Here is a 15,201-nt window from a genome sequence, read left to right on the forward strand (position 1 = left end):
CTGATGTTAGCTCGGTAAGCTTCTGTGGAAGGTGACAACTGAGAATAAATATCCCCAAAACGAAGTGAACAAACAAAGAAATAATTCAATAAACAAAAACAAACAGTCACCGCTTTGTTTACACATAAGTGTCCGGGCTAGCATCAGTGTCGAACGCTGTTAGCACGCTGGCTAACGCCAGCGCGTGAAGGAGATCGTGACATCTCACCGAAAGCTGCCCGCGAACGAGGCCGCGCAGATGTTGATCCAGGTGTTTTTGGTGCAGCTGGGTGTTGGGGATCGGACAGGTGACATCGCCCTGCGTGACTGCTTCCACCGAGGCCGTCCGCAAACTGCGCCACCTGCTGGTCACAAGCATCAAGACGCTGCGGCTCCCCTCAGCTTCCGGTTTTTATTTTTATTTTAGGTGTTTGTTTGTTTATTCTGGGTAAAACTAAAACTCCACCGATAAAACTCCATCTCCCGCCTTATAATTAATAAATAAACATAAACATTCAGAATTTAATGACCGGAAACGGAAACTCGACAACAGCTGACTGGAAAACAAGGAAACTGGATCAGATTAACAAATATTTTTAACTGGAACAGACGAGTAAAACTGGTGAAAATTGAATGACTGGATTAATTTAACTTGATTTTGTGTGTGTGTTTTCTGGAGATACATTTATAAAAGTAAATCAATATAAAGATGAAATTAGAGAAATATCCGGTATACAAAACTCTCTAATCAATCATAATGTGCTGTTTGCTCACAAACAGCTTTTCGTCAAAATGTCTTTATTTTAAAACGCTTAGGGTATCTTTAATGTAAATGCGATTTTATTTTCTATTAATCTTCAGTGAACTAAACTCGGCTGTGATTTTACACACTTTTAAAGTGATTTTAAACTTTTTTAAAGATGACCCACGCCGGATCTTTTCACGGTGAAACACTGGATCCGCTCCGGGAAATGCGCGCTCCCGCTCCTGCTCGGGCTAAGCTAGGCTAGTTCAAATCTCCCCCCGCTAACCGTCAGCGCTCCCGGTATCACTGCTCCCGTTAATGTCGTCCTTCATCCCCACGGAGCGTTTCTGCTTCGTACACACACAGCGTCCATAAATCTGTATTTATTCGGTGTAATCGATCGATCGATCCGGTTGGTTTGATCCCCCGAGTGTCTGCACTGACTCCAACCTCACAGCCAAAATGGCGGACAGCGAGGGTGACAGAACAATAACAGCCCCGGAGTCGTCGGGGGCCGCGGATCAGCCCCCCACCGCCCTGAGCGCCCAGCTCGGGGACGGGTCACCACCAACCCCCGCTGCTCACAGCAGCAAGCCCGGGGAGAACGTAGCGGCGGCCGGCAACCAGAGCGGCAATCTGAAGCCCGTGTCCGGCACGGAGGGCGACCAGCCGGGCCACAGTGTACCCGTGGCGTCCGGGGCTCAGCTGGCGGAGCTACTGCCGAGCCAGCCGGAGGAGCAGAGCATTCTGGTGGCCACGGAGTTCACCGACCTGGCTAACACCACCATCCTGTACGTGCAGCCAGACGGCAGCCTGGTGGAGAGCTCCGGGCTGACGGCAGAGGAGCAGCAGGCGCTGCTGGAGCAGCTCACCAAGCAGCAGGTGGTCCAGGTTTCCGACACCGAGGCGGCCCAGCTGCTCCAGCAGGGCCAGCTGATCAAACCGGCTCACAGCGCAGCTCTGGATCCGAGTCAGCTGCAGCAGGTCATCAACCAGGTCACCAAGTCCCAGCAGCAGCAGGTCCAGGTGTCACAGCAGCAGGTCCCAAAGCAGCAGATCCAGGTCTCCCAGCAGAACCTGAAAGGCCCGAACAACGCCTCCCAGCAGCTGAAGAGCGTGGCCCAGCAGGTGGCCATGCAGACGGGAAGCTCGATCCCCTTGATCCAGAAAAAGGTGGGTCACATAATAATAAAAATAATGATAATACTACATTTTATTTGAAAGCGCCTTTCAGAGCACTCAAGGACACTGTACACAGCAGAATAATAAAAGCAAGCAATTTACACAATCATAAGAGCATAAGACATAAAACACATTTGAAATAGCAGAGTGTTATGTGGGATGAGCTGTTTTGAACAAGTGAGTTTTGAGTCTAGACTTAAAAAGAGAGAATGAAGTGATATTTCTTATATCAGGAGGAAGGGAGTTCCAGAGTCGAGGAGCAGAGCAGCTGAAAGCCCTGCTCCCCATGGTGGCAAGATGGGGAGAGGGGACAGAGAGAGAGAGAAGAAGATCTAAGACACCGAGATGGAATGGTGATCTGAACCAAATCAGAGAGAGGGAGAGATGTTGAATAGCCTTAAATGTATACAGAAGCATTTTGAAATTGAAGCTGCTGCAAGACAGGAGTGATGTGATGGATAGAAGGGATCCTGATGATAATACGGGCAGCAGAGTTCTGGACCCATTGGAGCTTGTGGATGGATTTTTGAGTAAGACCAAAAAGAAGCAAGGCTATGGACAAGAATGGCAGCAGCATGTGGGGAGAGAAAAGGACGGAGACAATTGAAAATATGCAGACCGAGTGACATTATTGATGTGTGAATTGAAAGATAGAGTACTGTCGAGGATGACACCCAAGCTTTCCACAGAGGAAGAAATGGAGACCGGCGAGTTTTATTTTTTAATTGAGTATTGATTGTAATAGAGAAACTGTTGTTTCTGGATAATGTTGATTTAGAGCCGACCAAGACAAGCTCGGATTTGTTACTGTTGAGTTTAAGAAGATTAGAAGAGAACCATGAATTTAGTTCGGCTAAACAGAGGGTGAGGGAGGATGGGGGGAGAGCAGAATCATGATTAAACCAGAAAACCAGACTGGAACTATTCATACAGATTATTGTTAGTGGCAACTATCTTCTTGAGAATTTTTGAGATGAATGGTAGATTGGAAATAGGACAAAAATTGTCAAAATTATTGAGGTCTAGACCCGTTTTGGTTTTTTTGGGGTTTTTTTTTTTCAATATTGGGGTGATGGCAGCAACTTTAAAGGAAACAGGAACAGTTCCAGTGGTAAGTGAAGAATACAGGGTGGGCCAATTCACAAATAAATTGTTCAAAAATCATACAATATGATTTTTGGATTTTTCTTTTTAGATTCTATCTCTCACAATGGAAATGCACCTATGCTGACTATTGTAGACCCCTCCATGATTTCTAAGTAAGAGAACTTGCAAAATCACAGGGTGATCAGATACGTATTGACATCACTGTATGAGGGGAAGCAAAGAGGGTAGACAGGCCTTGACCAGCACTGTAGGAATGGGGTCTAGCTGACAAGGAGAAGGTTTTGAATTACAGATGAGATCTGAAATATCAGTGACAGAGGGAAGTTGGAAAGCAGAAAGCAGTGTGATGGGAGTGGAATTGCAAATGAAGAGCTACATGGAGGAAGATCCATGCTGAGAAAATCCAACTCGATTGGGGCTTGGACAGGTGATGCAGGTGAGGCGTGACAGCAGCAGCTCGCAGTGGGCTGCCGTCTCCGTGTTTCTGAACATGTTTACCTGCTGTTTACTTAACCACACGGTTAGTTTTTCAACTTCAGGTTCAGAAACATAAAAACGGGTTTGATTGTGAATTTTCATGTAGAAAATCTTTTCACATTTGAAGCCCTTAGAACTTTTAAATGCTTCACACTGACATAAGAACTCATCAGTCCATTTTCATTATCCATACACAGGAATCCTTAAACCAACTTCTTCATCGCCTCAGTTTGTGATCTTAATGTTGCCATGGTAACAAATCTCTGAATAATCACACTCATCATGTGTTTTGATCTACTTTCTGTGTGTCTGTCCTTTCAGTCGGAGCCCGTTAGGATCCAGATCCAGGTGCCTCCCAAACAGGAAGTGAAGCCTGGCTCCGCCACCCAGCAGAAGGCGGTCACTCAGCCGCAAGTGAAGCTGTCAGCCAATGGCAGCGTGAGCAGCACTCAGATTATCCACATCCAGCCCGTGGTTGGTCAGGAGGGTCAGCAGTTCTTCCTGCAGCAGAATCCTGGAGACCCGCCCATCCAGCTGCTGCTACAGAGCCCCGCCCCCGTGGTCGGCTCACTGCTACCATTGGTCCACAAGCTGACAGGCCAGACAGCATCAGTTGCCTCCAGCGTAGGTCAGAAACCCACGGCAACACCAATCAGAGTGTCCACGGCACCCACTGTTAAGACCCCAATCCCTTCAATAATTAAGACTCCACCCACTACTGTGGCTAAAACTGTTAGCTTTCCATTAATTAAAACACCTGCTAACGGCACGATGGCTGCTGCCCGTAAAAGTCCCATTAAACCACCTGTCACAGTCACGGCAGTCCCAGTACAGACCGCCGCGCCTGCTGCACAATGTGTCACGGTGGCCACGCCCTCTACAGCCCCTCCCACTAAGGACAGAAGTGAGCAAAAAGAGAAGGAGAAGAAGGCAAAGAAGAGGGAGAAAAAAGCAATGAAGGTCCAAACCCGGTCCGGGCGGGTCTCCAGACCACCGAAGTACAAAGCCAAAGACTACAAATTCATAAAGACAGAGGACCTCGCCGAAAGTCACCAGTCCGACTCAGACGACTACTCTGACATGAGCGTGGAGGAGGAGGACGGCGAGGGCAGCAGGAAGGATGGCGCCACGCCCGGCAGCTCCCTCACCTACAGCCACAAGTCTCGGTCCCACCGCTGCCAGACCTGCGACAAAGCCTACATCGGTGCTGGCGGCCTGAACCGCCACTACAAACTGAACCCGACCCACGGGGAGCCAGAGCCACCCGGCGACCCACCGGGGAACACACCGCACCCCCTTCCAGACAACAGCCAATCAGAGGAAACGGCAACAGTCGGCGTCAATGAGGAGGAGGAGAAAAATAAGGATGACAAACCTGCTGCCACGGCAACAAATAAAGTGAGAAATCATCCACCAATCACAGCAGAGATCTGTCATCCTACAGTTTATTTTCTTATTGTCTGTGTACAGTTAAGCTGTTAACTAACCAGCTAATTATGGCTGGTTAGCCCTTTCTGCAGCTCAAACATTCAGGATAATAACAGCTGTCGACAGTAAGCTGACTGTTGTCCGTCTGCAGGTGGAGGGGGGTCCAGCAGCAGCTGTAGGACTTAGAGGCCTCCATCATCGGGGCCCCGGCCGTCCCCGAGGACGAGGGCGAGGCAGGGGTCGGGGACGAGGGCGGGGACGGTCACTGGGGCCGCCTCCTAAGGTGAGATTGCTCAGTATGAAAGTGATGAACGGCTGCCGGTGAGAGTTCATGTTACAGCTAGCCGGTCGTCATCGTTCCCAGACTTTGAAAGTGCCGTCGCTGTTCTGTTGTAGTTGAAGGACTTCAGCTTTTCAGCTCTTTGTTCTTTGGAGAGAAATTTGCTCTCTGCAACATTACAGTCGGGCTCAATGTCTGCAGTGGAGAGCACACAGGTGACACTGAGAAGCAGAAGCTTCCTCCTCTTTGAGTGAAGAACAAAACTCCAGCTGTGACTCAGTTCATTTTTACTCCTGGCACAAACAACTGCTGCTTTGTAACCCGCTTCAGTTCACTCACTTCACCCTGCGGGTGCTTCAGAGGTCCCTGGCAGAGAGTGCACTGCTGCCTGCTCCTATGTCACTTCACCTGGTGATCCAGGTGTGCTTTATCCCAATTCAAACTAGAGCTGGGCGATATAAGATTTTTTCATATCACGATATGTTTTTTTCATTTCAGGCGATAACGATATATATCACGATAAAAGCCAAATAACTATATTTGTAAGATTTAAATGTGCCGTTGCTCACAAGTAAAATGTGAAATAATCAGCAGCTTGTTTTGATTTAAATATTTATTTCCCATAATAAGGTCAACAGGGTAGATGTACTTAAGGAACATGAGACTTTTTCAGATAAATAAAGGCAAATATTGCAAACTACACAAAAGGCAGCCGCTAAAGAGTTTAAGTTTCAAAACAGAACAAACAAAACAGACTAAACTGTCAATTCCACTTAGAAACAAAATATTAATTCTAAAAATAAATCTTAGTTTGTTTTACAGAAGAACAAAATTGACTAACTTTTGTCAATATCAAATAAACTGAGAACTAAAAGGAAATTCTCAATCTCTCCTTGTTGTACAGCTGAGCTTTACAGCTTTAACAGTTACTTTAGTCGACAAAAGCCGGATGAGGAATTAGCGCTTCCAGTCAGAGATTGAGCATGCACCGCTTTATTGTATTTCCAGACTTGCTTTCGGCACATTTACAGTGCGCGCTACTCTGTTTTTGTCAGACTTGAAATAGCAGAAATATCTTCACACTACGGGACTTCTGTGGCTCTTCTGTTCGACAATCTCTCCGGCGTTGGAACCATCATCTGTTTTCTCTTCGCTAACCTTCGGTCACGCTCTCGGTTGATTTTTCTCTAGTCGGCACACTCATTTCCTCCGTTACCTGGGCGGCACGGCGGCTGGCTGCTTCCCAAATACACATGTGCGGCTTGGCACTTGTGCTGTACGTAACAAATCACCTGACGTGACGCTGCGGCTGTGATTGGTTCGGCTCTGCGCTACTTAATTTGGATTGGCTGTTCTTTGTTTTTTTTAAGAGGACGAGCGGTGAGGTTTATCACAATAGTTTAACTTTTCTATCGAGAAAAAGTTATTTCGCAATACATATCGTGATCGCTCTATCGCCCAGCTCTAATTCAAACTAAAAAGTACTTTCATCTTTCAGAAAACTCACATTTCTCAGAAACACGGGCTCTGACACATTTACAGTGAAGCTGCATTCATGCACGCACAGACACACTTGAATCAAAAAAGGATAAATGTTGCCTTCAAAATAAAAGCAACAAAGTAGTATCGTCCTACAAAATGGCAAAACACAGTAATCATTCTGTGTACGGTGTCTGTGATGGGACAAACGGCACAATATGTGACCTCACGCGCTGTCGGGATGCTTTGCTGTAAATAGACCTTTGTTCAACTCTTATTAGACCTTTGACTACATCTGTCACTTGTCCAGGTGAGCTCACCTGTACAGTAGTTTGCACAGAAACCTCGTCCTGCTCTGTTAGCACTCAGGTGAATCTGATTGCTCATTTTTCGCAGGTGACTGTGGGCCTCGTGAGTAGGAGAGGTCGCCGTGGTCGACCTCCGAAGTTGGGTGTTACCATGGTAACAGCAGAGCAGCAGGTAGAGAGAAGACGAGAGCGTCTAGAGGAGGTAAGGTGGAGGAAGCGGCTCCTTTCAGAGTAAAGGTCTTCAAAAATATTGATTTATGTGTAGTCACCTAATGTGCTAACACCTGAGTGTCCTATCACGTCGCTCACAGGTGGTGGAGCAGTGCGAGGATGAGGAGCTGATGGACATCGTTCTTCCTCGTCTGACCAAAGTGATGAGTCTGTGGGAGCTAATGCTGGCAAAGGTACGCACACACGAAGGACAGACCTTTATCCACACCTGCCGGGATCTGTGACATCATCAGGGGCTCAGAATCAGAATACTTTATTAATGCCAGAGCAAATCATGTGAGCACAAGACAGTGGAGCATGTCATTACAAACAGCTGAAATAAATAAATATCCTTAAACTGAGCTGCTCTCTCATCACACTGACTCTTATTTTCTCTGTAAATGATGTGCAGCTATTGCAGTGTATCATGTGCCCTGGCTGTTCCAGGTGGAGCGCGGCGGTCCGGGTCGAACTCATTTTCCAGACATTTACCATGAGTTCGAGTCCCTGCAGGCTCAGGTGAGGCAGGCCGCCCAGGATTACATCAGCAGCCCGCAGGGTGGAGCCACGCCCCTGGAAATCAGGAACATCGAGGTGAGGCCCATGCTGACATCAGAACACCTGTTACAAGTGGACCCTGCGGCGTACAGGTGACCCAGACCGTGCTGTGTTTCAGGTGGCCAGGTCTCTAGGGATCCTGGACGAGGTGAACAGGATGAAGGTGGTTCCTGGAGCGTCTCCTGGCTCCAGTTCAACAAATAAGAACGTGCGATACATGGAGGTAAGCATACCTGCATCCAAGTTGTTATAGCAAGATAAGCCTACGTCCCCGCATGGTCGGGCGGTCAGTCTAAGCAGCCAATCACAGCTTTAGAGTCGTAGCTGACAATGAGGTCGACCACAGCTTCTCACTGAGGTTTACCTGAAGATTAGAGGTGCGGTTCTGATCCGCATCAGTCTCCTTCCCAGAACTCTAAGATGTTGCCGCCATCCAAGAGGTTCAAGATGGAGAACAGCGTCCCCGTGCATCACAATGGCCTCGAGACGCCAAAAACAGGTATGGCTGGAATGTCCTAATCTACACCTAAATTGCAGATAAAACATCTATCTGTGCTTTCTTAATCTCTCTGCATGTCGTCCGACCAGGTGGGACCGCGGTGACCTCTGTGACCCCTCTGAAGTCCTGCTCGGTCTCTGTAGCTCCTCTCGTGATTCCAGAGGGAACCAGACTGTTGACAGTCTCTGCTGACTCCTCCAGGTGAGCTGTCTCTACCTCCTGTTTGCTGAGTACATGTGCGTGGTAGCCACGCCCTGAGGTGACGATGTGATCACAGGTGACCTGTGAGGTCAGGGTTTCCGTAATGTGGCGAATGTATTTTTACTCGGCCATTTCTAGAAAATCGAGTTCAGGTGAGGTCACTTCTGGAAAGTGCTCCTGTCTCACTGCACTGCAATGTGTTTCTCACAGCTCCTCACAGGCCCCGCCCCCTGACACCCCTATGGAAGTGACCCCAGGTGAGGACCATGACGTCCACCAGGAACAGGCGTCAAGCTCTACAGACATCGGACCCCGGGTGACGGAGCTGGAGAAAGCTCTGGGTTCAGGTCCCAGTGACCCCACGGACACAAAGTCATCTGAGCCCGCCCCTACACCCGGATCTGTCATCAAGCCTGAATCCAGCCTGATCCAGACTCTAAGCCCCTCCCACCCTGAGTTGGGCCCCTCGGAGGCCAAAGAGGTGCAGGAGGGCGAGGAGATCTACATCCAGACGGAGGGGCTGACGGTGCAGCTGGCAGAACCGGGCTCAGACGGGATTGTGATCGTTAACGGGCCAGATGGAACCACCATGCACATTCAGACCCCGGAGGGCGTGCCGCTGGAGGCGGTCCAGGCCCTGCTGGGCATTGAGGCGTCCGACGGAGCCAAAGCCCCCCAGTAAACACCTGGACCGGAACCAGCACCTGGTCTATACCACGCTGACTTTTAAGGTGGAGTGAGGCAGTGCTGCAGACAGACGTACCTGACACCATCCTGCACTTTCGGCGCCCCCCTCAGGTTTCTGCTGGACTTTACAGCTGTAGTAAACACTGCCGCCTGCAGGGGGCGCCTGCTCTGACTCCGCCCTGCTGAGGACAACAGGACGAACAATTCCGTTAACCTGACCCCAGACCGTACCTGGAAACTTAGGTCCGGCCATTTCTGGTTCAGACTGAAGCTCCTGTTGATGATGTTCGCCATGACTTCAGAAACCAGAGGGATGGCGTCATGGCGACAGGTGGTTTCCCCTTCATCCAGGTGCAGTAGCGTGTTCTGCAGACTCTGGGCTCTGTACAGTGCATCTGATTGGCTCGTTTAGTGCCACCTGTGATAATGTCATCAGCAGCCTCCCTGGTTTCCTGCACTCTGATTGGCTGTGAATGTGTAAACTTTGTGTCTGGACTCGTTGACCGTGAAGTGATCCGTTGGATGTTCATATGTAGATAAAGTTTAAAAAGTTGCACTATTTTATTACTTTTTATAAAATTCACACAACACGTTCTCCAAACGGGATGAGAACATTCGGAGAACCGACGCAAGAACAGAGGGAAAAACGTTGTCCTGTTCGAGTGTTTCCTGTTCCTCCCAATAAACTAAGCTGAACTCCACCCACCTCAGAGCGTCTGTGTTCTCGCGCACACACCTGTCAACCCTCTAACCAGGGACGTCCACCTTTTGCTTCCACTGAAAATTTAAAACACACACAGCAGATTTAAAACAACTTTATTGTACACTTGTCATGTGTACAAAGACCTCCGTCTTTATTTCAGGCACATAAACACATCACATCCATAAAGGGCGGGCTGTGGGCTTCAGCACCCAGACGCCATCGCTACAGGTGGCTCATGCAGAGTCTGACCAGGTGTGTCGCTTCCGGTTTGAACAAACTTGCCATCAATCCGTGATGTAACAAGAAAAAACAAAAACGCTTAAACATAACATCGCCACGGCAACCAAACGCTTGAGCGGGTAAGTTCTTTGTGGAGATGTTTAATATTAATGATGTCATCAGAATTAAGCCACACAAGTACAGGTGAGGCAACAGGTGAGCTCCGCTGTGCTGATGACAGGTATTGATCAGTTTATTGCCTGTGATCTCAAACAAAAAAGGGGCTGAGTGAGTCTCCTTCATCAAGGTGGAGCCAGGGTCACACCTGCATCAGGTTTAATGGATGATCTGTTGCGACTCTTTCATGTGCTTCATCTCCGACAGGGCTGACTGTCTCACAGTGGGCGGTGCCCAGTCTCCAGCAGCAACGCCTCCAGCCTGAGTCTGCTCTGCGTGGGAATGAACGGCTGATGGAGCCAGCAGGACAGAAAGACCATGCAGAGGTCAGAGGTCACCGTGTGAGCCACTTCCTGTAGGATTGTCTGCTTCAAGAGGAGCTCCTGACGGAACGAGTCGAGCAGCACCTGAGAGATTTCACCTGAAACACAAATTAAACAATCACCCAAAGGGATCACAGCATGCAGCTCCACGACAGGACAGGTAGTGTGCTGCCTCACTCAGGGGCACGTTACAGGAAGCAGGTTCAGTTACAACTGAGTCTTTTAACCTCGAGATGAGGGAGAAAGAGAGTTAACGTCGACTATGAGACAGTAACCATGGTAACACTGAACCTAACCGTATGCTGGCAGGTGTTTTTTGCCTGACTCCTCCCCTCCTGCTGCACCTGAATCAGCTGACTGACCTCAGATTCATGAAGTTGGAGCTCAGAGGAGACAATCTGCAGAAGTCTTTACAAACGCTGAAGTCTCACATTTATGTTAGTTTGTTATCAATCAGTCAATCAGTAATCAATGTATCAGGACAGAGACAGTGATGACATCACAGATCTATCATCATCTGTAGTCTTCATCGCCGTGACTCTGGACAGTGACGCTGTCAGTTTCCTACATTGCAAACGTTTACTGTGTTACACTCTAATCACCGATCGATCATTTATCATAGTCACCGCTGGAGAATATCTGAGCTCAGATGACTTTTAGACTCTTAAACTGAGACCATGACGTTTCAAAGCTGCTGCAGACAGTCTGATTGTAATCGGCAAGGTTATTATCGTTAACGAAAAAACTAACGAAAACTAGAAGTGAAAAAACATTTTTGTTAACGGAAAGGAAAACTAACTAAAACTTTAATGAGTGTTCACAAAACGAACTAAAATTAACTGAATTTATAGCAAAAATGTGTTTAGTTTTCGTTGATGTGTGCGTGTCATACAAGAGTCGAGGGTGAAAATGAAGTTTAGTTTCCAGATTTTTTTCTTGCTGTGTCTCATTATGCCAGCAGGTGGCAGCACGTTAGTCGAGTCGTCTGTGTTGCTGCTCCGTCCACGCGCAGAATCATGTCAGGAAAAGTCGGGAGCCAGAGTCCAATTTGGGATTACTTTGAATATGACTGTGTTTTGGATAAAGCAAGTGTCTTGTAGTGGAAACGGACAAATTATGAGGGACATTTCTAAAGGAAAAAAAAATCCCACAAGCTCACACAAGAAGGCTAACCTAGCTTACCTTGAGAAGGTAAGGGAGCACACTCAACCCTCACCCCCAGAAAACAGAAGCTAACCCCAGGCAAGGCAGCGTGATGCATCCCGAGACAACAGGACGGGGATATCTACACAACTGTGTGAGTCAATTACCTTCAAAAAGTTTATCAATTCACTTGAACCAAAATTACGAACACCCGGTGCTGCGAGAGTTAATAGTCTCATTGGGGCCAAGATATACATTTTATAGTTGCCTGGTATCAATGGTTGTTCATCTGCCTTTATTTATTTATTTATTTAAAGGACCCATAGGTGGGAATGTGAGTTGTCTGTCTCTGCGTGTTAGCCCTGCGACAGACAGGCGACCTGTGCAGGGTGCAGTATGGTAGCTGGAATAGCAACATACCCAAGGATGAGCAGAATGACTGATATGATGAAACTGGGATTTTGTTACTTAATTATTGCACACACAACTAAAACTATAACTGAAACTAATCAAAACTAAACTGAAACTAGCAAACAATTGGTAAAAACTAATTAAAACTGATATAAAATTGAAAATCTGAAGTCAAAACTAAATAAAAATAAAAACTAATGAAAATTGCAAAACTATTAAAACCCTGGTAATCGGATTTCATTTCAGTCCCTGAAAGTCATCTAACCACATTTTAAAGGTTCAGAGTCTGAGCCTCGACATGTTTGGATCTGCTTCAAGGAATCGCAGGCTCCGGAACAGATCCAAAATGGATTCGGATCACAGATTCAGACTGAATCTGGTTCCAGCTCATCCCGTGTGGCTCTATTTGGGTCGTTTACAGCTTCTGCATCTCTGACTTCAACCTTCTCTGCTCAGCGTGTGGGCAGCTGAGTGAAAGCTGAGCCACATTTGTCTTTTATCGTTGGAAACTTTGGTGTTTTACTCAAACAATGACTGTCAGGCAGCCATCGTTGATCGTGAAGTTGATATGAGATCAGATTATAATTGTTGAAACAATTTAAGCATTTTTATCCTATAATGGCAGAATTAATGGAATTTGTTAGTGTTACTGATGGAACAGGTAGAAACCGCAGCAGAAACAATTGAATAAAATCTGAGTAGAGGGCAGATCTGCCTGGAGGCTGTTGCTATGGGCAACTAATCTCACAGCTCCATCAGTAAACTGTGGCTGAATCATCGTGAGACGTAAGATTAAGATTAAGCTTCATCTGACCAGAGTCCAAGCTGCTACACGGTTTCCATCAGCCACGCTGCTCACCGAACTCGCTGGTGCTCCAGCTGTGAAACAGAGGAGTTTTTCTTCCTTCGGCTCCAAACTGAAACGCCTCCAGATCCTCTACTCCACGCTGTGATGTCATCAGACGAGCCATCTTCGTCACCACAGCAGCCTGACAGAAAACAAGAAATGAGGTCACACAGTGTTAGAGGTCTTGACGCATGCTCGATGAGCCAGGTAAGCGAATCCCAAAAAGCTGATTCTGTCACTTGGAAGAGTGACGAAATGTTTCTCCCACTGAAAACACCGCGTCCTCATGAACAGAATCAAACCCGATCAGCCTATCAGAGCAGAGCTCCTTCATCTGTCACGTGTAAAATGCTTGTCATATGAGCATGCTCAGAGGCTCCAGCAGAACACTGATAACCTTCCTGATTCCTGTTATTGATTATTATCTTGCTTGATTAGCTCTATCTGGGAGTTCAGGTTTAACTGATCCAGCTCACTCAGAGAAAGATGGGAAAAGGTGAACCTGATGATGGCATCACTTTAAATCAACAAACTGAGATTCAGTTGAACTTCATAAAGCAGTTGTGCGCATCAGCCCAAGGAGGAGGAGCCTTAATCTGTGTCACATGCTCAGTCAAGATCAATACTGATCAGCTTTTGTTCAGTGGTCAATAAAAGCTGTTTTCTCACTTTCTTTTGAAAGGTCTGTGTGAGCTTTTACTCTCTGCACTCAGATTATTGATCACTGATGGAGCTGCTGTGTGTGTGTGTTTATTGATTATTGATTGGATTCTGAACCAGTGTTTTCTGTCTCTGAACCTAAGTGTAAATAAAGTTTTTTGAAGCTTCACCATTTTGTCAACGACTTCCTGCAGTTTGAGACATTTGTCCTGCAGCTCGGAGGCTCCGCCCACGTGCTGTGGTGAGGAAGAGGGTGGAGGCGATGAAGAGTTGTTGAGCAGCAGCTGATCGCTTTGAGCACTGAAAACAGATTTCAGATCGATCAATCACATGATCGATCAACACCTGGCATTCCTGAAATCATCAGTAAACTGACCGCCTCATGTTGATGATGCTCGCCACCACCATGAAGCCATCCTCATTCAACCTGTCCCACCGCAGCATCATGTTGTGCCAGTCGGCAGCGTTGTCTTTGATCTTTCTCGCACTTCCTGTGATCGCAGCAGACTTCCTGTTTGCTGACGTCACTGAGATGTCACCTGAGAACAGAGTCACGTGATTTTGTTGTTGATGGTTTTAGTGACAGAGCGTGCAGGTGACACGACAAGACAATCCATAAAACCTGCACGTTGAGAACCTCGGTTCTCAACGTGCAGCTCGCCGCCTCACAGCGGCCTCTGTCACTTCCTGTGATCTCACAGCTCAGAACGTGACAACATTTCTAAACTTTTTGTCAAAAAAGTCATTTTAAAAAAACATACAAATGTCAAAAATTTTAATAAAATGAAGTAAAGCAAATTAAAAATTGCTCGTCACTGACCAATCACAGACATGATGCTACTTTAACCTGTGCAGCCTTCAGGAGGTCTCCTCATTACATCATCATTCAGCTGTCAAAGGTCAACCGTTACTAACCCTAACATATCCAGGATTTCTTGCCTTGTCTGGCTTCACTGACCTCATCCACTCCAGCTCTGCAGCAGAGGTCACCTCATCCAGGTAACTCAGGGTTTACCTGGCTTTAGGCGGGTCAGGGGGTATTTCACCATGGTAACGCTGCCGGTCTGAAGCGATAATGATTCCTGCTGGTCAATAATCGATATCAAGCTGCCCACCTTTATGGTCCACGTGACTCCAGGCAAAGGTGAAATCCTACAGGGACCTCAGGTGTATACATATGACGTCACTCTTTGTTGTCGTTTTGGTCTCTAAGCTCTGACCCTGAGCGCGTGATCGCTGATTAATAACGGAAAGGCTTCCGCCAGTCAGCTGATACCTTTTGCTGCGCGTGCCATCGATCGGCTGGTTAGTCACGTGTGGATCGATTATCAATCACCCACCTTCCATCTGATCGATCAGCTCCGACCAGCTCCACCCGCTCAGCTTCTTCTTCGGCGGTTTTTCTTCCAGTCGTCTTCTTTGACCGCGGGTGTCTGGTTTCCGGTCTCGGCACTCCTCAGGTAAACTCACCTGTGCGCGAGAAGCAATGTTCTGACTTTAAACTGATTTTCTGCTCTTACACGTGACTGACGATGCAGCCTTTTCAATTCTCTGACATGCGCAATAACGTCTGAAACT

General features: G+C 47.4%; 2 protein-coding genes across 2 annotated transcripts; one reads left to right on the forward strand and one right to left on the reverse strand.

Moving 5' to 3' along the window:
- Nucleotides 1-568: 568 nt before the first annotated feature.
- Nucleotides 569-9,841, forward strand: znf839 (zinc finger protein 839). The gene is made up of 10 exons (XM_085143260.1): nt 569-1,897; nt 3,812-4,888; nt 5,070-5,201; nt 7,074-7,187; nt 7,297-7,389; nt 7,643-7,789; nt 7,872-7,976; nt 8,165-8,252; nt 8,342-8,453; nt 8,664-9,841. Exons 1-10 carry the CDS (start codon nt 1,187-1,189, stop codon nt 9,133-9,135), a joined length of 3,051 nt encoding a protein of 1,016 aa, XP_084999386.1. The 5' UTR covers nt 569-1,186; the 3' UTR covers nt 9,136-9,841.
- cinp (cyclin dependent kinase 2 interacting protein) lies at nt 6,551-15,087 on the reverse strand. The gene is made up of 5 exons (XM_085143264.1): nt 14,964-15,087; nt 14,000-14,162; nt 13,794-13,923; nt 12,976-13,105; nt 6,551-10,660 (listed from the first exon to the last, which is right to left on the reverse strand). The coding sequence occupies exons 1-5, from the start codon at nt 14,968-14,970 to the stop codon at nt 10,458-10,460; spliced, it is 633 nt and encodes a 210-aa protein (XP_084999390.1). The 5' UTR covers nt 14,971-15,087; the 3' UTR covers nt 6,551-10,457.
- Between the last annotated feature and the right edge of the window lie 114 nt (nt 15,088-15,201).

This window comes from Neolamprologus multifasciatus, chromosome 19 (genome assembly GCF_963576455.1).
Source record: "Neolamprologus multifasciatus chromosome 19, fNeoMul1.2, whole genome shotgun sequence".
NCBI lineage: Eukaryota > Metazoa > Chordata > Actinopteri > Cichliformes > Cichlidae > Neolamprologus > Neolamprologus multifasciatus.

Bases quoted from the DNA above. Each gene is read 5' to 3' on its own strand.
- znf839 (XM_085143260.1), top strand. From the start codon at position 1,187: ATGGCGGACAGCGAGGGTGACAGAACAATAACAGCCCCGGAGTCGTCG. The intron at 1,898-3,811 runs GTGGGTCACATA...CTGTCCTTTCAG, and splicing joins TCCCCTTGATCCAGAAAAAG to TCGGAGCCCGTTAGGATCCA. The intron at 7,390-7,642 runs GTACGCACACAC...TGGCTGTTCCAG, and splicing joins GGGAGCTAATGCTGGCAAAG to GTGGAGCGCGGCGGTCCGGG.
- cinp (XM_085143264.1), bottom strand. The intron at 13,924-13,999 runs GTCAGTTTACTG...ATCTGTTTTCAG, and splicing joins AGCATCATCAACATGAGGCG to TGCTCAAAGCGATCAGCTGC. The intron at 13,106-13,793 runs GTGAAGCTTCAA...GTTTTCTGTCAG, and splicing joins AGGAAGTCGTTGACAAAATG to GCTGCTGTGGTGACGAAGAT.